At 34.8% G+C, this 25540-nt stretch overlaps 1 protein-coding gene across 3 annotated transcripts in view; it reads right to left on the reverse strand.

Annotated features, from left to right (window-relative positions):
- Nucleotides 1-12452, reverse strand: part of Vav (Vav guanine nucleotide exchange factor) — a 30865-nt gene extending 18413 nt beyond the window's left edge. Inside the window, exons 1-5 of one of the 3 annotated variants that reach the window (XM_041775117.2) lie at nt 12357-12452; nt 11431-12045; nt 11182-11363; nt 5601-5675; nt 1604-2248 (exon numbers count right to left, since the gene is read on the reverse strand). In XM_041775117.2, coding sequence (XP_041631051.1) covers nt 1604-2248; nt 5601-5675; nt 11182-11363; nt 11431-11688 — 1160 coding nt within the window. In that variant the 5' untranslated portion in view covers nt 11689-12045; nt 12357-12452. Of the gene's footprint in view, nt 1-1603; nt 2249-5600; nt 5676-11181; nt 11364-11430; nt 12046-12356 lie in introns of those variants that run through there. The other 2 variants (XM_070288096.1, XM_070288097.1) reach the window with 2 other exon arrangements.
- Nucleotides 12453-25540: the final 13088 nt, after the last annotated feature.

Below are 25540 nucleotides of genomic sequence, written 5' to 3' on the forward strand. Positions count from 1 at the left end.
AGATAGTATAACAAGGACTTATACTGTATTCCCACACAGCGCATTTGTGAGGAACGGTTGGGATTTAAAAAAAAAGTGAAACTCGTGTTCCCACAGAGCTGCGTTAAAGTGCATCCGCATCCGAACAGCTGTTCGATCAGCTGTGGCTCATGAAAACGTAAACAATGATGGCTGAAGCGGCCGATGTGGGAGTAAAATGAATAGTTTAAAAACCATTTCGGCTGTTAAAGAACAGCAATTGCGTCAGAATTTATCCGTACTAAATTTAAATGAATTAAATGACAAGGAATTTTAGTTTCTCTAATGATTTTTCTCTAACAAAGAGCCAATTCCCCGAAGAGTGTCTATAGGTGGCCTATACCACCAATCTTTAAAATAAGGTACAGATAGGCGGTTTATATTAAATGGTAACAATTGGTGAAATTTTCGCCAACTTTGTTTGCATTTTTCGTGGTCAAATTTGCACTGTTAAGAAGAAGAAATCAGAGTTGCACCGAAAAAACTATCGCCTAACTATCGCCAAACAAACTGTGGTTAGATTTTAATGCGTTCTATTTCAGAAAATTCGGAACGGCTAAACCTTATGGGCAGTTAGTTCAACGGACGGTGGATGGGTAGACCCTATTAGGGTATTCTTCCAAAACACGTAAGTTATAGTCATACTAAGGGGTCAGTTATGTTCTACTTTCCAATATTTTGGGTCAACATCCTAGTTTTTTTTTTGGTGCAGTAGAGTGCGTAGGGTGTGAAAATTTCGCCATTTTTCTTCTTATTTGTTTCCATTTGACATCTTATTGTTAAATATTTAAATATCTTGTATTCTTTTGTTTTGTCACGATCCGCTAATATTAAAATCCTATTTATAAATCCCATTTATTAAAACTAAATTTAGTTTTAAGTAAATTGTTGTATTCTTTTTTTTTTTTTGTCACGATACCCTATTATTGGAACATATTTGATTTAATATATTACATTAACGTTTTCCTCGCTCGATAAAGCCGCAATACGGCTTTGCTTCCCACAGCAAATCGCCATTTTAACAGGCGGGTATGGTAAAATGTTTTCCTTTCGCCTGCCCTTATCGAAAATTCAATTGACTGAAAAAGGACAAAGGCGTGTGTTCATACCTAGCTCTCTTGCGTACTGAATTGCAAAAGGAGAACCTACTTACTCATGCATTTGCAAAGTGTTAGCTTAAAAAAAAAAGAATAGACTAAAATAACGGTGGTTTTATTACATTTGGAAAGAATTTTAAGACTCGATGAAAACCTAAGGACTATATCCTGCGTCTACGAAGTTATATTAAAAGTGCCAGTGTATATCAACTTAGCTCTACAAAGCCAGCTTGCGTTTGAGCTCACCAATAACTGAAAGCGAAAAAGAACATTTAATTGCAGACATACAAAATAAAGTGAAAATGGAGTACAAGATAAGATTAAATTAGGCGCAATCTAAATTGACAGCTAAAAAAAAATATATAAAAAAATGTTTTGAATTGAATTTTGTATTGTTGCATCGAAATTTTGTGATTCCTCTATCTTGTTGGTTCAGAAATATAGCTTGGTCCCACCCTGCTGAACACAGAGAAAATTAATAGGGGCACACCTCAGGTTTCGCTATCGTCTGGAAGGTGACATAGCAGAGATCCTCGTAGACCTTGTCGTCGTCCTCGCTGTAAATGTAGGCGTACTCGTGCTCCGTGGATGTCATCGAGGAGCGGTAATTGTAAACAGCGGCGGCAGCCTGCTGCAGTCGTTGGCTCTCGCTGACAAACAGAGATGTGGAAGACGAAGAGCTGGATATGAGGCGCTCCATTGATGAGTCGGGAGCATTGAAATCGGAGTTGAAAGCAGGCGAGGCGGCAGCGTCACTTGGGATGAGTGACTTATTTTTTTGGTCAAAAGATTCCGGCGTGGGCGTGACCGCTGCAGAGGCTGAGTCCAAGGTGGAGCTAACTGCACCCAGGGCGAAATCGTACGTAAGGCCTTGAGAATTACTGCCCTGAGTGGCTGCCAGCGGGCCTTTATCCATATTCATTCCATACCCATCAGGATCGATGGTCGAGTCGCACATGTTGGAGAGCGAGTCTTCGATGTAATCGTCAATATCCTCGGTACCGTTCTCGATGGTGATGTCGCTGTTCTCGTCCTCCACCGACAACGATCCGCTCTGCGAGGTGAGGTCGTAGTATTCTGTCGAGGACGAGCCGGAGGCGTCGATGCTGCTTGCCTTCCGCATGTTAAGGTCGCTGCAGGATCGAGGCATCCCCCATAGCAAGACCACACACCAGCAACAAAGCAATCACACATCAGGCATACACGTTTGAGTTCATTCATACAAAGTCGGTCGGCAAAGTAAAGAAAGAGACAGAGAGGTAGAGACAGAGAGAAAATAGAGTGTGTTAGACAGTGTTAGCTGGACACAGAAATTTCTTAGATACAAGGACTCCTCTTTCGTCTTCCGATGCCAAAATACCTTTAACATATTTATAAAATTCGGGAAGATATATCGGAAATAGTTTGTGTACACTGAAGAAAAGAACGCTAACACGAGTTGAATGTTTTCGCGTTTCGTTGGATATTTATTTTACGGTTTATCACAAAAAGGTTAAGTTGTTTAATAAGCTGAAAACAAACTTAGAAAGAAATCCAATGTTGCAGTTTTACACTGTATCCACTTATACATTTTTGTATTTCTTGACGCAATATGCATACTATAAGAGCAGCGATACATCTACATATAAGAGTGCTTTAAGGCCGTCACATGGGTCAACCCCTCAAGCCTTTAATGCTCAATTGTCACAAATTATAAGATAAACAAAAAACGATGCTAACTTCGGCAAGCCGAAGTTTGTATACCTTTGAAGTTTGCAATTGGATCGTAAGAATAATCTTTGGTTTACTCTGACATGTTCGGATTTCTTTGTGAATCTTGTCCGTATCATAGCTGTTGTTTGATGTGTATACTTCGCTCGGTTTAAACTGTAAAGCACTTAATGTTCAAATATAAACAGCTGATTCCCCAAATAATAGACAAATCAAACAATACGTGTTATAAAAAATAATTTACAAAATGGCGGACCTATGGAGTATATGCCGCAGCGCCTCGAGCTTTGAGCTTCCCGGCTATGGACACTATAGAACTCGTAGTTTGTGTCGGAAATGCGCAAACATTTTTTGTTCTCATTACACTTTTATCTTATATTTGAAAAAACAAATAAGAATTATAAAAATAAAAAAATAGCAATACTGAACTTTATTATTAACATTTGGGTTCAAATAGAAGATCATTTCATGCTAATCATAATAATTTATGATTCACTCCGATAAGTTACATGGTTTTTTTGTGAATCGTGTCCAAAGCATGGTAAAAATGCAAAAACTAAGAAAAAGACGTTAAGGTTTTTGATGCGCCCACGTTAGTACTTGTATGCCTTGCGTGCATACTTGTTTTGAGGCACTTAAAGTTGGAATTCCATAATGAAACTTACACAGTATATTTTTTAAGTAATAAACTATTTTTTAAACAAAAAAAAATTTACCAAAAAAGCTTCGGTTTACATGTACATACATACAATGAGTCACAAAAGTATTCGTTGCAAAGGAGGTCTTGAGGAAAATGTCAATTGTCACTAGCTAAAAGCTTCAAAATGTGAAAAAATGGATTACTATCCCAAAGATGTATATTTTGTTTAGCATATGACAAAAAAAAACTTAGAGAAAACCTTTTCAATAACAAGCTACAGACAAATATATAAAACTAAATCGATTTTTATGCTCACAAAAGTATTCGTTTCTGAGATTTTTTTTTTATTATTTTTTCTTTTTTTCGTGGGTTAGTGCAACTTTTTCAGTATTCTGGTTGGGAATACATTTTAAATTTAATTCATGGAAAAACACAACATTTAAGCGCCATTGTGGCTCGTAATCAGTTACAAAATGCCGAATAGTACAGAGTCAAAACATTTTCCAGAAGAAAATTACTTTACACCTACACAATGAGGGTTGATCCTTTAAATATATTTCTGGTATGTTTGATAATAGTCCTCTTACCATAATAGGCGTGGTTTTTCTACTGAAATCAAGAAATTTCCTGGAAAATAAGCCGCGTTTTGGCCGAACATAGAAATTGAAAATCAGAGAAGATAGGACAATTCTTAAAAAAAAAACAGGAAAGGCATACATTTATAGACTGCAAAAATTAACACCGCCATGACCACATCCTAAGGAACAAATGTAACCACTTAAACTATCGGAACAGTTCCTAGAAGCCATGATAAGCATGGTAGAAGCTCTAAAATAAAATCCATGTTTTCACCTATCAATATGCCGAAGCTATTTTTTAATATAACGTATTTGAACCAAACTTTAGAGTATTCAGGGCAAGTAATATTGAGCAAAAAAGCTTTTCAATGTTTAGGGGTCGGATTGAGAAGGGATAGTTTGCCACAAGCCCGGAAAAGCCCTCAAGTTAAAAAATTATACAGCACCAGTAAAGCACATCAGAGGTTCTGTTCTATGTAGTTTGGGCTGTCTGTCTGCCCCAGGGGCTGGAAATATGGTTTTCTTTAGACAGGATAATAATTGCTGATATATATATAAATTTATTAAGGTGTAATTAACTCTCCAGTGGCACCCTAATGTGTCCAGAACCCGACAAGTTCAATTTCCACCAGTACAATAGAGCCGAACAAACGACTTTTAAAGTCAAGATGTGGGTGTTGTACTATTGAAACCAGACTAAAACTCCTTCACAGAGCCCAGACGTTAGCCCTACTGAAAATCTATGACACCATCTTAAGCTAAAATTCCAGGAACAGCGGATTTCTGCCGAAAAAGAAACATAAAGATATAATGCGGAAGAAATGGTCGAATATATCCTGAAAGAGGTGCCCAAAATGGGTAGAGCCAATGCAAGGACGATTATAAGCTATTAAATATAACAAAGGATTGCACATAAGATATAACAAAATAAAAAAATAATAAATATTTAATGGCGAAACAAAAAAACGAACACTTTTGTGACATAAAATTTTGTAGTTCAAATGAATTTCTAAGAAAAAACAGCAATGAAGCTAGTTTTTTAACAACTTTTTGTTGTTTTCCTATTGTTTAATATCTGAGTAACATAAAATAAAAACTAAAGTGATCAATTTGATACTTAATCATTAAAAAAATAACATAATTATTCGTCGGGAACCTTGCAACGAATACTTTTGTGACTTACTGTATGTATATCCCCCCCTTAAGAGAAGTAAAAATAGGAATGACCATCTAGGGTTAAAGAAAAATAGAGTTTTACAGAATAGTATATTCACTATATACTATATTTGCCATTTTGATTATAATTATTAGTTTAATAGTAATATATATTAAACTTGAAGCTATTTGATATGTAAACACCGAGTTCGAACAATTTGATTTGACAAGGTTTAGTTCGCTTCTAGCCGCGTACATCAAGGGCAGAGACTGAGATGAGTTTTGAAATGGCCGCAATTTATAGGAAAGTGTAGGTATTTAAAGGCCCCAGGGGCAGCGGGTCAAGTGGGGAGCCCTTAATATGATTATGACATAGTAAGCTGAAAGCTTACGGATACTCACGTGGAATGCAGGTCCTTGTAGATGGCTTCGTCTGAATGGGAACGCTCGCTTGGCGACACTAGTAGGTTAAAGCCACTGAAATGTATATTTTACATTGGTTTATCAAAACATTCCGTGTGAATTAAAACAATAGGTTATTCATTTATCAATTCGAGTACAGCTAACAGTTGAACATTAAGAGCACCAGCCACTAAGGCCTACTGGCTGGCTGATAGTATTTACATACATATTTACTGTGACTCACAGCTTTTTTCGTGCAGAGATAAACTTGAAATTCAAACTTTTATAGCTGACAAACTATACGAGATATAAACAAAATTAAATGCAGTTATGTTGAGTAAGATTTAAGCATTTTTCGATTGTAAAAGAAAATGACGTGCTGTTTTTATTATATTATAATTTTAGTCAGAAGATTACAATGCAGTGGAGACATTTCCCACCTTATAAAGTATATATATATTCTTGATCAGCATCAACAGCCGAGTCGATCTAGCCATGTCTGTCTGTCCGTACGCTTGTCCGTCGGTCTGCCTGTGTGTCCATCCCAGTCTTTCAGTTTGTAAACTATCTGAATGAAACTTTGCAGGTAATCTTTTGACTTCTCTCACCGCTATATAAGTCGAAACGGGTCGGATTGGACGACTATATCATATAGCTCCAATAGAAATTATGGACAGATTTTTAGAAAACAAATGATTTCTTCGCTGTTATTTAACATATGAGATAAGAGACATGAGATTTGAGATATGGTTATTTTGTACTTTTTCAGAATTTCGGTTTTAATTTTATGAAAATTACTATATCATATAGCTGTTGCACTATGGGCAGTAAAAACAAGTGGACCTTGCAACACCAAGCACGTCCTTGTTCGTGTTAGGTGTTAGTAGGCGCAAAGGAAATAAATAGAAAACAAGAAAGGAAGCTAACTTCGGCACGCCGAAGTTTGCATACCCTTGCAGATTGGTTTTGATGTTTATATTATTATATTATATATGAATGATGAAAACACTCACAAAACAGAGTTTCATTACATTTTACCTATACTTATTATGTTTACAGTTTGACAGTTACAGTTTTACATTCCCAGCTTTACATATTTTATTCATTTACCGATCGGTTTATATGGCAGCTATATGATATAGTTGCCCGATTTTTATGAAATTTATACCAAAATTCTAAAATAATAAAAAAAACGTATATCTCAGAGTAGATAAAAATACGTTGAAAAACAACGAAGCTATAATTTTTTTCCTATTAATTTCCCGATCGTTCCTATGGCAGCTATATCATATAGTCGTCCGATTTTCATAAAATTTTTACCAAAATTCTGAAATAATATAAAATGGCCATATCTAAAAAATGGTGCAAAAATGTTGAAAAACAGCAAAGTTATAATTTTTTTCTAAAAATTTATCGAACATTTGTATGACAGCTATATGATATAGTCGTCCGATCCGGCCCGTTCCGACATATATAGCAGTGAGAGTATATAGAAGACTATATGCAAAGTTTCATTCAGATAGCTTTAAAACTGAGGGACTAGTTTGCGTAGAAACAGACAGACGGACAGATGGACAGACGGACAGACGGACAGACGAACAGACGGACATGGCTATATCGACTCGGCTGTTGATGCTGATCAAGAATATATATACTTTATAGGGTCGGAAATGTCTCCTTCACTGCGTTGCAAACTTCTGACTGAAATTATAATACCCTGCAAGGGTATAATGATACGAGGAAACTACTACTGGCGTGCTCCCGGATTGGTTGCTTGCATGCGTACTTAGTGGGTTAATATTCAAGTTTTTAGTTTCGGAAGGCTATCTACATTAGATGTTATGTTGTACAGGGTGCGCCATCTTTTATGTCGGTATGTAAACATTGAATATCTTTGAAAATAAACAACCGATTTTCAAGTATGAGATATTTTTATTTAATTTGGTTCTGTAGAATTTCTACATACTAATTTTTATACCTTTGCAGGGTATTATAATTTCAGTCAGAACTTTGCAACGCAGTGAAGGAGACCTTTCCGACCCTATAAAGTAGGGGAGAGTGGGGATAGGTGAACCAGTTTTTTTTTTTATTAACATTATGTCTGAACAATTTGACGTAAAAGAACCCACATTCCTTGGAATATTAAGTATATATTCTCTACATATATTCTTGATCAGCATCCACAGGCGAGTCGATCTAGCCATGTCCGTCTGTCTGTCCGTCCGTCTGTCCGTTTCTACGCAAACTAGTCCCTCAGTTTTAAAGCTATCTAAATATATTTGTTTATTTGTTTATTTATTTATTTATTTATTTATTTATTTATTTATTTATTTATATAGTTATATATTTTCATTATACTCTCATTATTTTGCATGCGTTTTTATTTATTTATATATTTATAGTATATTATATTTATATTGTATTATATTTTGTACTCTCCTAATGTTTCCTCGTTCCTTTTCGTCTTTCCTTCTAACGCGTCTATCCAGTTCGCGATTCGTGCCGTACGTCACACGGCTGCGGCCCTCGGTCGGCGGGAGGTGGAAGCGGGACCCCGCCATTTTATATTATTTCAAATTTTCGATTTTAATTTTATGAAAGCGGATGACTATATCTTATAGCTGCCATACGAACGATCGGAAAAAAATAGAAAAAAAACTATAACTTCGTTGTTTTTCAACGTATTTTCATCTACATTGAGATATAGAGAATTTTTTATGATTTCAGAATTTTGGTATACATTTTATTAAAATCGGACAACTATATCATATAGCTGCTATAGAAACGATCGGTAGATGTAAAGAATATATAAAGCTGGGAATGTAAAACTGTAACAGCCAAACTGTAAACATAATAAAAATAGGTAATAATAATAAATAAAATAGGTATGAAACTCTGTTTTGTGTGTGTTGTCAGCATTTAAATCTATAATATAAACATCAAAACCAATCTGCAAGGGTATACAAACTTCGGTGTGCCGAAGTTAGCTTCCTTTCTTGTTTAAGTTTATATTCGTTATTTGCAAAAAGGAAAAAAAGAAAATTCATTATGAAACCATTTAAAAATTGTTATGAAAAATTCACAGGGATTAATTTGTCAAAATAATAGTGCCAACTAGTGTACACAAAATTTTTTTTTTTGTTTTTTTTTTTTGTTTTTAGTATTGTCTTACTTTTAAGGGGGGACATCTGAGTAACTTTTTTTTAAAATCGAAATTTTTTTTTTTGTTTAAAAAATACTTTAGGGTCTTAAAAATAACATATCAAAAGATAGAGTCCGGCAAAAGTTTCTAAGTGTCGAAATTTTCCATTCTGCGGCGATGCCTCACATGTAATCAAACTTTAAACGCGTTTATCTCAAAACCACTTTTTTTTGAGTTGGCCGGAAACCTAACTCGAACAAATCTTAACCGATCGATCTGAAATTTCGACAGTATATTCAAAATACCTATGGCTATCGACACACGTAGGATTTTTTTTTTTTTTTTTTGTTTACTTTTTTTTTATCAACAATTTTGTGACGTTTTTTTCTCATGAAAATTGAAAATTTTATTTAATCACTCACCATTTTGCTAAAAATCAAAATATCGAAAAAATCCTACGTGTGTCGATAGCGGTTGAGATATAGAATCTAACAAAATTTGATTTTTTGTTCTAGATCAAAAATTAAGGACGTTAGGTTTCCGGCCATGGACCCCTTTCAAAAAAATAGGGCCTACGAAGAAATGCTGCACAGCCGCCATTTTGTTTTCGATTTATTAAAAAAAAAATGTATTTTGTACTTCACATATAACATTATCAAACCTACTTAAAAATTTTTCGATTTGCTTTTTCATTTGGCCAAAAAAAAATTCTTGAAAATCGCTTTTTTTTCGGCCAGTTACTCAGATGTCCCCCCTTAAATTGAATTTTGTTTTTATTTTTTCTTATAAAAGCTCAATATTTTAACCCTCTAGGTCCTAAAAGTGCCTTGAGGCACTTATTCACAATTCCAAAAACAAGAAAGGAAGCTAACTTCGGCACGCCGAAGTTTGTATACCCTTGCAGATTGGTTTTGATGTTTATATTATAGATATAAATGTTGAAAACACTCACAAAACAGAGTTTCATTACAGTTTACCTATGTATACTTATTATGTTTACAGTTTGACAGTTACAGTTTTACATTCCCAGCTTTACATATTTTATACAATTACCGATCGCTTCTATGGCAGCTATATGATATATTTGTCCGATTTTTATGAAATTAATACCAAAATTCTAGAATAATAAAAAAGCCTATATCTCAGAGTAGATAAAAATACGCTGAAAAACAACTAAGCTATAATTTTTTTCCTATTAATTTCCCGATCGTTCCTAAGGCAGCTATATCATAAAGTCGTCCGATTTTCATAAAATTTTTACCAAAAGTCAGAAATAATATAAAATGGCCATATCTAAAAAATGGTGCAAAAATGTTGAAAAACAGACAAGTTATAATTATTTTTCTAAAAATTTATCGAACATTTGTATGGCAGCTATACGATATAGTCGTCCGATCCGGCCCGTTCCTACATATATAGCAGTGAGAAAATATAGAAGACTATATGCAAAGTTTCATTCAGATAGCTTTAAAACTGAGGGACTAGTTTGCGTAGAAACGGACAGGTGGACAGACGGACATGGCTAGATCGACTCGGCTGTTGATGCTGATCAAGAATATATATACTTTTTAGGGTCCTTCACTGCGTTGCAAACTTCTGACTGAAATTATAATACCCTGCAAGGGTATAATAATACAAGCATTTACTACGTTTAAACAGTTTTTTTGCTGTTCAGAATATATGCTTAATTATGTATAGAAGCGTTAAAACTCTCAGAAGCTTTAAACGGTTCTTTTTATTTATACTTGCACAGAAAATTAGGGAAATTTCCCCCCCCCCCCCCCCCCCCCCCCCCCCCCCCTTGCAACCTAAAAATGTTACTATCTGGCATGATTATCCTATATAATACTGTACAATTGGCACTATTGAGTATGAAAACACTCAACGCATGGTGACTTTTCATTTAAATCCGTTTATCTCGCCAAAAACGCCTCAACTTGACTGTCCAATAGAATAATTTTCTGTCAATAAGTTCAATTTCCCCCCCCAAGAATCGTCTCTGGATCCGCCACTGCGGTGTACATGATAACACAAAATGACCAACTGGTTTGACATTTGGAACATAACTTTTATAACCAATTTTACAGGAAATTTTGTAATTTTTTATATCATTATTTTTTTTTTTATTTAACAAACGAACTTAAATTTTCGGGATTTCGGCATCCAATATCGATAAGAAATCAGGAAAAATTCGTTAACAACTTCATTATTTTTTTTTTATATCGGATCCTAGACCTCTAATTATTTTTCATTAGATTATTTAACACAAAATGTTGTGTTATTATGTGGTACTTAATTCATTAAGCTAACTTTAGCTGTTTTGCCACAAAAATTGTTTGTAAAGTGTCCCGTTTTGCACCGAATTAACCTTATGATACTAAGCGGGATATTTATCTAATCTGACTTTTTCTTGATACTTCCCTGCTTCGGGGCACTTACACAAGATCCGGGTGCATCAGCTGCACCTTACGGCACTGTGACAACTTTGAAAGCGTGATGAGCACACGATGGAAGTTCGTCAGGTCATACAGCATTGTCGGCTCAAAAAGGTCGGCGTCCCGGATCCCGAAGACGTTGCGGCACACGTCAAGGAACAATTTGATATTCTTGCTGCACAAAAACTGCAATGTGGAAGCGCTCTGTTAGTTATGTTCCGCAAAGAATGCACCACTTTAACTTTTAATTTACCTGTGCCATTTGGGGCTTGCGATGCAGCTCACGTGAATCCATGCTATTAGGTTCCAGATACATGACTAGGTTGCATAGCAGCACACCGTCGCGTAACGTCATCGCCAGACTCCGGATCTCGGCGTCCGACTGAGCAGCTTTGTGGTCGCTCGGGATGACCTTACACCTGATCAGCCATCCAACGCACTCGCGCCACAGATCCGAGTTTACACATGCCACGCCTCCACCAACGGCACTGTTAAAGCTATTGCTTGCCATTGCGGAGAAGAATAATGAAGCTGTAGCCGGAGCTGATGATATGGGCGTGTGTTGTGGATCAGTAGAGTAACTGGAAGCTGACCAGAAGGGAGGCTGGGCGACGAGTAGACAAAACACAGGATGGAGGGGACGGGGGATTTTCGTTCGTTAATGAAAACAATAGAGACTCATCAGTTGGCTGTTGGGTAAACAGCAAGGAAGCAGTGCATACATAAAACACTATAACAGGCACACTGCAAATTTCGGAAAGATTTGTTTCTTGAGATGCACCGCACTGCACTTCTTGATATTTTTTTCTTGCTTGTCGCTGAAACCCGCAACCGAGGGGATGGGGGTCGCTTACATTTAACTGTAAGGCTAGAAACAAACATAACATATGTTACGATTAGGGAATACGAATCGAATGAAAACTAATCGAATTCATGTCGATAAAGTGTTATGTCTCGTTTTTACTGGAACTGCATATGGCTTTTTGACATTTTGCCAAATGCAGTGTTCTGTAAAATCTTTTGCGAAACCAGAATCGAAAAACAAGGAATAGTAACAATTATAGTTTGTATAAATATAATTTATATATAATTTGTATAAAAGTAGGTCTTTTCATTTATATAAACAAAAATTTCAAACTAATTATAATTACTAAATTTTAATATAAATAGCTGTAGTACCATTATTAATTTTCCATTGTCATATAAAAGTTGAGTAACAACTTTGATTTATATGTTTTAGAATAATATTGGAAAATAAACATCTTTAGAGTGTACGTTTTCGTAGTGATTAGTCAGAGTTGCACAGGAAAGAGATGTAGAAAAACATATACCGACATTGATATACAGACCTGCTCCGGTAATCGAAAACTAAAAATGTTTTCGTTTTCGATTTTGATATAAAAAAATCGGTGCTCCGGGTTTCGAATTCGTAAGATTTTGTTCGATTTAACGGGCACCTTTGTCTGGCCGAAATGAAAAGTAAATTACTTTTTTATATGAAATCAGATCTTATTTACTAAAGGCAAAAAATAGTTTACTCCAGACCACTATAAGATCATTCTGGCACGTAGTTATTTTATAAAAAATGTATTTCTGATCCCATCTCAGATTTGTCAAGAAAAGTTGACGTGTTCAACAAATAATTTCGATCTGGCGAGCAGTCTATAAGTCCATCGCAAAAAATTATCGCCAAGGCTGACATACTAATGGTGAAACGAAACAGCCTGGTTAAAATTCTTATAAAATATGAAAGTATATATTAATAACTTTAAAGAAGGTCCAAAAATGTTTCACCTAACTACTTAAATGGTCAAAATTCACCCAAAAAGTAATTGAGACCACCGGAATTAAAACTGTGAAATATGTGACAACTCTAAGATCCCTAGTTTTTCTCAAATTCAGCTATTTCTGCCTCCACCTGGCTTCGAAACATGCAAATGCAAATATAAAGTGCAGTTCTTCATGTAGATTGCTGTTTACCAAACAAAAAAGTCGGCTGTTTGAAAGGTAAAAAATTATGAGAAAGAAAATCATTCCGATAGCAAAAATTAAACAATAACCGGAGCAGCTAAAAACTAAATCGAACGACTTCGCCGAAATCAAAAAAATATTATTATATATATTACCGGAGCAGACCGGATTGGTCAATTTAAGTTTTTACAATTTATTTTTTTAAAACATTGAAGTTTCAAAGATGTTATTTTTAATCATCAATGTCTACTCACATCGATGTTTCTCCACGTTTGTTTTGCATAAATCACACGGCTCATTGTGTGAATTCTGTTCATAATGCCCATATGATACACTAATGCAGTTTTCATTAATTAGCTACTTCATTAGAACCTTGAAAGAGACCACTATATGTGTAATTTTGATGTCCGTAAAATTAGCGTCGGTGAGTTAGCGTCGAAATGGAACGGTGGGAAAATGGAACACTGAGGGATTTTTTATTTTTTATTTATTTCGTTAATAAGGCACTAATTTGAACAAAATAAAGTTTATAAATGCTTAAAAATGAATTTACTAATGATTTTTACTAGGTTTGGGGGGTTTGACCTTTGGGTCTATTAAAAAAAGCATTTGAAAAATCGTGCTTTCGCAATTTTGATTATATCTCGGCTCACAGAGGATATGCAGCAATACCCGATATGCCAGGATATTTATTGTAGTTTTACTCTGCAAAGTTTCATTTTCTTTTGACCGTCAGTTTTTGAGAAAATCGCATAACAGTTAACTAACCTTGGGTCGGCTCCATACAAAATATGGCAGAACATTTTTAAAGTCTTATAACTCCAGTTTAAGAGGATATGCCAACATGCACGGTATATGGGCTTGTTAGGAGAAGTTTAAAGAATATTTGGTGAAAATTTCAATAGATTTTAACCGGCAGATTTCGAGAAAATCGAATTGCAGTGGGTGGTGTAGTTGGGCTGATAACATAGGCGCGAAGTATGAAAATGGAACCAGCTGTGAACTGGGAACTGTGAGCAGAGAACTAGTTGCTGATCCAAGGCACGGAACCATGTTAAAAAAATACTAGATTTAAAAACGTTACCCATTTAAGCAATTTAAAATTAAATAAAGTGACTGCCCAATAAACAACATCGGCATTTTGAGCATTTTGGTACATGTTTTATTAAAATCTGTTCAGTCGATCAAGAGAAAACGGCCATTTTCCATTTATTTCCATATATGTATGTTTCAGCAAAGAAAACCAACGATCGCCAAACGTGTGACGTCACACAACCCATGTTTTTAACCAATTGAATGCGCCAACCATGTTTTCGACGCTAAGTTTCAACAAATTATTTCTAGCTTAAATGAGGATATGCAGATTTGCACGGTATATCAAAAGAAAGGGAATTCTATTCTTAAATTTCTATAAAAATCTTAGGTCGATCTGACCGACAGATTTTGAGAAATTCCTATTTTCCTTTTCCAACTTCATTATTAACACTGGTTCCACATTGACCCTAACGCCACGTGCTCCATACCATGTTTTCGATGCTAACTTTCAACCAAATATTTCTAGCTAAAATGAGGATATGCAGATATGCACGGTATATCAAACGAAATGGAGTTCTATTCTCTAATTTCGAATTAAATCTTATTGAGTTCTAACCGGCAGATTTTGAGAAAGTCAAGTTTTTCTCTTTTCCGACCTCATTAATAATACTGGTTTGATATCGATAGGAGCGGCTCCCACGCCCTATCGATGAGTCCCCGCCAGCTTAAATTCTATTGACAATTTGAAAACTTCTACAAAATTGCATAACTCATAACCGGCATCGCCTTTTGAAGTAATTTGGTAGATGTTATATCAAAATTCGTTCAGTAGTTCAAGAGAAAACCTCATTCTTTCGTTTATTTCCATAATACTGTCTTCCCACACAGCGCATTTGTGAGGAACGTTTGGGATTTTTCACATATGTGAAACTCGTGTTCCCACACAACATTAAAGCGCATTTAGCATCCGAACAGCTGATCGATCAGCTGTGGCTCATGAAAACGTAAACAAAGGCTGTCGAATTGGCAGTTGCAAATTTGAAATGGAGCATTTACCAACTATTTTGGCTGTTGTACAACAGCAAAATGCACAGATTGCGTCACAATTTATCCGCACTAAATTTAAATGAATTAAATGACAAGGAATTTTAGTTTTTCTAATGATTTTTCTCTAACAAAGAGCAAATTCCCCGAAGAGTGTCTATAGGTGGTATAGGCATCCAAAATCTTTAAAATAAGGTAGAGGTAGGCGGTTTATATTAAATAGTAACAATTGGGGCAAGAATATACAGAAAAAAACGCCAACAACTATTTGGGGCATGCTTGTAGCTTTGGCGCCACGTTTTAAATTCCAGTTTTCATTTGTTCCTGCCAAGTTTGTTTTCATTTTCGTGGTGAATGGTCAAATTAAGAAGAAGAATCAGAGTTGCACCGAAGAACTATCGCCTAACTATCGCCAAACAAACCGTGGTTAGATTTTAACGCTGAACTAACGCCGGTCCATTTGGGAAAATTCGGAACGGCAAAACCTTATGGAGCATTTGTTCAACGGATGCTAAATGCGCTTTAATGTTGAGTGGGAAGACCCTATAAATGTACTAAGCGAGAAATATACATACATGCATGCATATGTACGTGTTTAAATACGTATGGAAATAAATAAAAGAATGAGGTTTTCTCTTGAGTACTAGGCTCGTCAGAGTACTAGGCTTAAAATCTAACCACGGTTTGTTTGGCGATAGTTAGGCGATAGTTTTTCGGTGCAACTCTGATTCATCTTCTTAATTTTACCATTCACCACGAAAATGTAAACAAACTTGGCGAGGAACAAATGAGATATGGAATTTAAAACGTGGCGCCAAAGCTACAAGAATGCCCAAAATAGTTGTTGGCGTTTTTTCTGTATATTCTTGCCCCAATACGTCCCCAATTGTTACTATTTAATATAAACCGCCTACCTCTACCTTATTTTAAAGATTTTGGATGCCTATACCACCTATAGACACTCTTCGGGGAATTTGCTCTTTGTTAGAGAAAAATCATTAGAAAAACTAAAATTCCTTGTCATTTAATTCATTTAAATTTAGTGCGGATAAATTGTGACGCAATCTGTGCATTTTGCTGTTGTACAACAGCCAAAATAGTTGGTAAATGCTCCATTTCAAATTTGCAACTGCCAATTCGACAGCCTTTGTTTACGTTTTCATGAGCCACAGCTGATCGATCAGCTGTTCGGATGTTGAATGTGCTTTAATGTTGTGTGGGAACACGAGTTTCACATTTGTGAAAAAACCCAAACGTTCCTCACAAATGTGCTGTGTGGGAAGACAGTATTAGCGATGAAAACGAAAACAATCGTTTGACGCGACTGTGCGTGGGTGTGAGGTTAGAATATCGACTAAGTAAGCAACACACATAAGATGGCGCACCAAATCATGACAGAAGGTGAAATATTTGTAGTGGTTCATCTATCCCCGTGGTTCACCTATCCCCACTCTCCCCTAATATTAAAAAAGGCGCATATCTTAAAGTAGATGAAAATACGTTGAAAAACAACGAAGTTATAGTTTTTGTCTATTAATTTCACGATCGTTCCTATGGCAGCCATAAGATATTGTCGTCCGATTTTCATAAAACAGAAATTCTGAAATATTATAAAATGATCATACCACAAAAAGGATAAAATAAGTTGAAAAACAGAAAATTATAATTTTGTTTGCTGCCATGTCCACCACGCCCGCCACGTCCACCACGCTTGCCATAACCGCCACCGCCATGTCCGCCATGTCGGTCTTGTCCGCCTCGTAAGCCACGTCCACGACGTCCTCCGCCAGTCCCGTCAATAACATGTAAGAACATAATATATAATAAAAGAAAACCATTGTCGACAATGGTCAGTAACAATGTACTTACGTTGTTTTATTCCAAGATGTTGTATAAAAACTCTGCTTATTTTGCTACGCTGTTTTGTCGCTTTCGCAGAATTAACAATTACAGGAATAGCGGGCTTTTCGATAATTTGGTGCTGCCAGACTCGGATAAATCGATAGGGCGGGTTAATCGATATGGGATTAATCGATATGCAGCCAGTGCACAGTGGTTCCGTCAGAGGCCAAAAATCAAAAAAACCAATTTGAAAATATTACAATTAAATTTACACAGTTTGTCTCTAAAATGTCCAATCTACCAAGTTGCAAACCGCTTTTCGCTGGAAACCCAACGGTACATTCTAAAAATAGAATCAAAAGCATGAACACGTGTTCATTTCAACAGCGCATCGGAGCTGTGGTGAAATATTTCGAAGCAAAAGCGCACTTTAAATCTGTCTGGTAACGGTTCAAGTCGATAAATTAATATTATTTAAAATGGATTTTGAAGCTCAAGGTATTTATTTTACTTTATGAAATTAATTTATACTAACTTGATATGAAATTAACAAAATCTAACTTGATATGTGAAACCTATTTGTTTGTACCTGTTTTGTGTGTCTTAAATTTGTTTACCTAAAGTTTTAGTTGTGATCCCCCACGATTCCCAGAAAGGATTTTATTTTTTTAAATTTATTAGAGTTTTAAGATGTTAAATTCGTTAAAGTTAGGTGCGGAAAGTTGCGGATGTAGTTGTAATCGTTAATATTCTAACACGACTTCTTATTTTTTTCAAGGTCAAATTTTGCCAGCGCCAATAATCCGGGTTGATAAAAAATCGGGAAAAAATGTTAAAAATAAAAACGTCATCTGAGTACCTCGGGGCACGTATTCTTTAGTGAATACAATATATTTTTTTGATATCGGATGTTTTTGTGGACAGTTAGGATAGGATGTACACCGAAAATAAACTTTTTTTGTGGGGGCTCAGGAGATTCACTATTACTCGTAAGCATGAAAATATTTTTTAATACAAAAATTAAAAAAAAAAATGTTCAAATGTTGTGTTATTATATGGTATTTAATTCATTAAGCTAATTTTAGCCGTTTCGTCACAACATTTTTTTGAAAAGTAGTGAGTTTTGCACCCAATTAACCTTACCCCCCCTTAATTTAATAAAAATTTTGTATGGGAGCTATACGATATAGAGATCTGATTTTAACCAAAGTTGGTAGGAATATATAAACCTGTACCAAACATATAATCTGTAAAATTGGTTAAGATATTTTGAAAAACAAAAAAGTTTTTCATACTAAATGTTGATTTTTAACAAATTGTTTCTATGGCAGCTATATGATATAGTCGAGCAATATGGCCAATTTTTTGTGGATATACTTAAAACATTTTTCTAGATTTTTGGTGAAAGTTTCATAGCGATAGCACATCTAGAAGTAATTATGGCCGCAGCTCCATACAAGCCGAACCACTGTGCAGTGTTTGTTAATAATAAAGCCTAGTACTCTGACGAGAAAAACCCGCTGTCTAAATTAGACAGCGGAATCGCTGTTTATTTCGCTACCGAGCTAGTGTGACCAAACAAAATTAAGGAAAATCCTGAAATGCCATGAAAATGTACTTTTTATGGCGTTTAAGGATTTTCTTTGGTCACACTGGACAGCTGTTTGTAAACAAATATTCAAAAATAATATTAAAAATATTAATAAATATGGCATTAATGTCCTTTGTGGGTTAAATTCCATATTATGGGCTTCCCCTTGACAGCCCCAACCCTATCAATGCCACCTTTTTTCTTCAACTTTCCCTCCATTAGGGGTGTCTAAATAAAAGCCTAGTACTCTGACGAGAAAAAACCGCTGTATAAATTTAGACAGCGCGCTGTCTAAATTAAAGAAATGAATTCCCTTTCGTTTGATATACCGTGCATATCTGCATATCCTCATTTAAGCTGGAAATAATTTGTTGAAAGTTAGCGTCGAAATTTTCCTACAGCGCATTCAATTGGTTAGAAACACGGCTCGTGTGACGTTACACGTCTGGCGGTCGGTGGGTTTCTTTGCTGGTACATATAAGTATATAAATGAAAAATTGCCGATTTCTCTTAATCGACTTAACCGATTTTGATGAAACAGCTACCAAATTGCTCAAAATGCTGATGTCGTTTAATAGACAGTTATTTTATTTAATTTTAAATTGCTTAACCCTCTAGTGCCCAATTTTTTTTTTTTGTTTAAAAAATTTTTTTTGGATTCAGAATGTATTAAAAGTGAATGTTTGTTTTGGAAAAAATTTTACTTTTGCTCGGATCGAGTTTTATATGACTAAAACCTTGGACCGCATGAAGGCGGTTCTGGGAAGATAGGCCAACAAAAAATTAGGTAAACAATTTTTTTTGTTTAAATGTTTATTATAAATGTCATTGAGACTGTCAGCAACACTGTATAATTTATTTTCCTATTTTTCTTCAGATTAAAAAAAAAGTATTTATATGTTGCATTTCCTACAAAATAATTATTTTGTCAGAGTTGCACAAATTTTCAACTTCAAATGAATACAGCAGCTTTCGCTAGCTCTAGATTGTATTCCAAACGCAACGAAATTAATTTTGGCTAACGTTTTTAAATCTAGTATTTTTTTAACATGGTTCCGTTCTTTGGATCAGCAACTAGTTCTCTGCTCACAGTTCCCAGTTCACAGCTGGTTCCATTTTCATACTTCGCGCCTCTGTTATCAGCCCAACTACACCACCCACTGCAATTCAATTTTCTCGAAATCTGCCGGTTAAAATCTATTGAAATTTTCACCAAATATTCTTTAAACTTCTCCTAACAAGCCCATATACCGTGCATGTTGACATATCCTCTTAAACTGGAGTTATAAGACTTTAAAAATTTTCTGCCATATTTTGTATGGAGCCGACCCAAGGTTAGTTAACTGTTATGCGATTTTCTCAAAAACTGACGGTCAAAAGAAAATGAAACTTTGCAGAGTAAAACTACAATAAATATCCTGGCATATCGGGTATTGCTGCATATCCTCTGTGAGCCGAGATATAATCAAAATTGCGAAAGCACGATTTTTCAAATGCTTTTTTTAATAGACCCAAAGGTCAAACCCCCCAAACCTAGTAAAAATCATTAGTAAATTCATTTTTAAGCATTTATAAACTTTATTTTGTTCAAATTAGTGCCTTATTAACGAAATAAATAAAAAATAAAAAATCCCTCAGTGTTCCATTTTCCCACCGTTCCATTTCGACGCTAACTCACCGACGCTAATTTGACGCACATGTAATTTTGTGTAATTTGGCTTGGATTATTTTGGTAATACGACTACGGTCACACCGACCGTAAAATGTAAACAAAAAAACGGCCGCCATTCGCGGCGTATTACTATGAATTTCTGAATTCCTCGTCGAAGTATTCTTGCATAAATAAATGCAGAATCCTTTAAATTTATGTTTTTAACCTATAATGCTTAATTTTTTTTTTAATTATAACAAAAACATTTTTTAAATTTAATTTTACAATTTCACGCAAGAACCTTGCCACCGCAAAACATATTATTTTTGCTAATTTTCTAATATATTTTCAGTTCAAAAAACCAGCGAAATTATATAAAAATAAAATTCTCATTGTGAGACCATACTGTCAATGAGCTGGCTAATACATTTTTCAATTACAATTTTCTTTATTAAACCCATATTTTGTTATCGAGTATCTAGTATACATATAATATGTAGATCTATCGATTATCGCGGCAATGAAGTAGCTAATGCATTAGAGCGCCATATAGTCGTCTTGCTCGCACTTGTGTAAAACGCTATAGCGCTGTCAAATCTTTATTGAAGTCTCTAATTAATGCGCCAGTGTCATGCCCGTATAAGCCTAGTACTCTGACGATGAAAATCCGCTGCCTAAATTTAGACAGACTAAATTTTCGTCGTCAGAGTACTAGGCTGTATCCTCAGTATGAATATAAGCATGTCATTATATATTTTTGGGGTAGGTATTAAAGATGGAAATATAATCAATTCCAGAATCGATTAATCAATTTTTTCATTTATAAATATACATTTTCAGAATTGATTTAATCGAAAAAGTTGTATACGTATGTAAACTTGTGGAAATTGTAAGTGAAAAGTTTGACATTTTTTATTTTTTAGTTTTAACTATAATTGTTTTAGGAATCCAGAAATTCCGGAATTTGGTATTCTGGATTCCAATGGCTAACCCAATGAAAAGTCAATATTTTATAATTTAATAAATTGTATATTTCCGATGTCATATAAAACGTGAATGACACTAAAAAGCTTAATAAATAAATAAATAATACTAAATTGATTTTTAACGATAACGTGAACAGCGATAAATATTGATGCGTTGGCGCTTTGGACAATTGGTAAACCAATCAAGCCAACACAAACTTTAATCGAAACTCCGTTCAACGGATGGTTGATGGTGGCTTAATCCCTATTAATTGGAACATTGAAAAAGGCTGGTGTGAACCAGTAATTAAATTAAACAAATCTATCAGGCCTGCTCCGGTAATCGTAAAATTTTTTCGATTTCGTTTTGGGCGAAAACGAACCGTTTTCGTTTTTAGCTGCTCCGGTTTTCGGCAAAGTTCTGCTATCGGAATGTTTCGTTTTCTAATCGTTTCTCACTGCTCAAGCAGCTAACTTGTGTTTTTGGTAATAAGCAAACAACATAAAGTACTGCCTATTATATTTACAATTGCCCTTTTTATAAGCCAGAAAAAGGCAAAAATTGGTAGAGTTAAGCAAATCTAGGCACCTAAGATGCTGCCACACTTTTCACAGTTTTAATTCCGGTGGTCTCAAATAATTATTTGGTTTATTTGGACTATTTAAGTAATCACATTAAATAGCATTAATTATAAACAACCATTTTGGCGGTCCTTTAAAGTTATAAATGTATTCATTTAAATTTTATAAGTATTTTTAACTGGCTGTTTCGTTCCACCAACAATATGGCAACCTTGGCGATAACTTTTTGCGGTGAACTTATCGACCTATCGCCAAAACGAGAAAACTGGTTGAACACGGCAAAAATTTTGTTGTCAAATCTGAGGTGGGGTCAGAAATAAATTTTTTTTTAAATAACTACGTGCCAGAATAATCTTGTGGTGGTGTGGAATAAACATCAATAGACCACTGAGTAAACTATTTTTTTCCTTTTGTAAATAAGATCTGATTTCATATAAAAAAAGCCATTTACTTTTAATTCCGGCCAGAAATAGGTGCCCGTTTTTCAAATCGAAAAAATCTTTCGTTTTCGATTACCGGAGCACCAATTTCTCGTTTTCAAAAACGAAAACGAAAAAATCTTGCCGTTTTCGATTACCGGAGCAGGCCTGTATAATCTAGTGTCATAGCCGTAAGCTCTGAATCGAGAGGGTAAAACTGTTTCGCAGCGGAAAAATATTTAGTATTTTTTTTTTTTTGAGGATAAAGCCTAGTACTCTGACGAGAAAAACCCGCTGTCTAAATTAGACAGCAGAATTGCTGTTTATTTCGCTACCGAGCTAGTGTGACCAAAAAAATTAAGGAAATTCCATGAAAATGTACTTTTTATGGCGTTTAAGGATTTTCCTTGGTCACACTGGACAGCTGTTTGTAAACAAATATTCAAAAAAAATATTAAAAATATTAATAAATATGGCATTAAAATGTCCTTTGTGGGTTAAATTCCATATTATGGGCTTCCCCTTGACAGCCCCTATCAATGCCACCTTTTTCCTTCAACTTTCCCTCCATTGGGGGTGTCTAAATTATTTAGACAGCGCGATATCAGCTGTTTACTATCTTGATCTGGCAACGCCATTCAATTTTCGCAGGCTTCATTTTCGTCGTCAGAGTACCGAAAAAAACGACGTGTCTAAAAGTTCTTCTTCTTTTTTTTCGTTTTTTTATATGGAGTTTGGCCGCTGTCTAAATTTATACAGCGGTTTTTTCTCGTCAGAGTACTAGGCTTAAATGACGCGGTCATACATTGTTTACAACCTCCTATTTGAAAACAAGTCCCGGTATGCTTTGTTTTGGAATAATATTTGTCAATCAGCGACTGCCAAGCATCCCTGAGGCGGTAGCCGTGTTAAATAATTCCCAGTCGCCTCAAGGTGACAGCGATGAAGAACCAGGATAAGGGACTCGGATGATTGGATATGAGTTCTACATATAGGCAGTGGTGGATCAGTATCCGCTTCCAGAAGGAACGTGCGAGGACTAGTGGTACACTCCATGAATTCCATCAACGAACCCAGCCACGGATAAACCTGGCAATCAGAAACTAATGCAATCCAACATGAGTCCACGAAGGCGAATTGGACATGCCTGAAAGTTGAACAACCTGAGCCAGGTGCATCGAGATGTTTGAGATTGGCAAGGCAATAAACGTACTGTGGAGCTCTCCCACATTATCCATGATGGCCTACAGCATCCTCATTTATATTTTTACTATTTCCCTCATTTGTCCAATTCCCAAAATATTATACAGTGGCTCCAAGCTTATTTCGTGCAAGAATTTACAACAACTTCAAATTAGCACTGCCGCTAAACTAATAAGGATATTTAAAAAATTTAAACGCAGTATGTTAGAGAAAGTATTTGTTTATTTAATTAACATAAAATTATTTTTCTAATAATTAAAACAAATAATAAAATCATATAAATAGGAAAAAGAGTGCAATTCTCACACCCAAGCTTATTTCGTGCAGTTCAGAAAATATAAAATAACGTTTTTATTTTTAGATTTTACTATATTTTTTTTTACCTTTCTTTATTCTTTAACAACTTTCAAAATATTATATACGAAAAACAAAATTTATTTATATATGTATGTTTCTACTAGACTATAAAGCCATTATTTCCTTATAGCACTTTTGAGTTAATATTTATTTTATCTCTTTTTTTATAATGACTGAGTCTACTTTTTGATTAAAATTTGTAGTAACACTTCAAAATGTTGATTTTTGTAATGTTTTTTATAAATTTTGTTCGTTTCCAGACGAGCCACGCCCTCACAAAGCCTGCCGAGCACGTATGATCTAAGTCTGATATTACCAAAAACGACCCCGTAGGCGCAGTTCTTCTGCCATTTTAAGCAAATTTTTCTTTAATTTTTAAGGAAACATATCGCCATTTATTATTTCATTGAAAAAAAATTGTTTCGTCACGCCAATTGACGCCATACAAGCCCAACAATGGAATGAATCCGGCTTGCTTCACAAATGCATTGAGGTGGTTATTTTACAGTCCGGAATTCAGTCACCACAGCACATATTTTAGTCTATCCAAAACTAAATTGGCTAATTTTATACTTATATGTAAGGATAAAATCATTCCGAAAGAAAATCGAGTGAATTATAACCTTCTATGCAGATTTTAGACGATCCTTGCTGTAATGTTTGCTTATAAATGGCTGTTTTGATACTACTTGACCTCTTAATATGTGATCCTGCAACATAGGGCGCACCTAATTCACACTACATTTGTTACACATTTCGTGCTCAATATAATGCATCTAATTTGGGAACTGAAAGTATCTCCTGTTCCTTTATTATAAGGATAATACACCACAGCTCACTGAAAAATTTATAAGTATTTGTCTATCTCGACCCCAATCTGCCACCAAATTCCTACAAACAAATGATTTAATTATGTAATGGAATGCAGTGGGGGTAAGGAAACCATATCGGAAAAATCACGATGATATTTGTCACTTTTAAAGTGATTTTGGAGTAATTTCCTTTGATCACTCATGGTACATGGTACTGCCACAAAGAATTTCGTATATATCCTTAAATATGTAGGGCCAGCATCTAAAACCTATAAAATATGTATTGACTAGTACTTAAAAAAGTAATATAGAAAAAAAATTTTGATTTTAAAGTCTAAAATAGCTGTTTTTTGTTTTTAAAATATTTGCACGAAATAAGCTTGGGTGTGAGAATTGTCACATTTTTTCTATTTATTTAATTTTTTAATTTACTTTAAAGATTAGGAAAATAAAATTTTGTTAGTTAAATAAACAAAGTGTTTCTCCATAATACTGCGTTTAAATTTTAGAGATATCTTTGTTAGTTATCCGCCAGGGCCGATTTAAAATTGTTAATAATTCTTGCACGAAATAAGCTTGGAGCCACTGTATATGCTTCTAGCAATTGACAAGACAGAGCGAGAGGGTAATACATTTGCCTCTCGCTCTCTTTCACTTCTATGAAGCGCTGTTTTACCCTAACGTAAATCTATTTTCTGCAAAACATTTAAATTGAATAACCTAGCTGCAGCAAAAAAATAAAAAACAAAAAAAAAATTATTTGAAATAACCTTTTTTTTATTAAATGTAATAATTTGAAACAATTGAAACCAATTTAAAAACCCCCATTTAGCAATAATTTAGTATGCTGCCAATTGTATAAAATTTTCTGTAATACACAAATAAAAAACT

This window comes from Drosophila kikkawai, chromosome X (assembly GCF_030179895.1).
Source record: "Drosophila kikkawai strain 14028-0561.14 chromosome X, DkikHiC1v2, whole genome shotgun sequence".
Taxonomy (NCBI): domain Eukaryota; kingdom Metazoa; phylum Arthropoda; class Insecta; order Diptera; family Drosophilidae; genus Drosophila; species Drosophila kikkawai.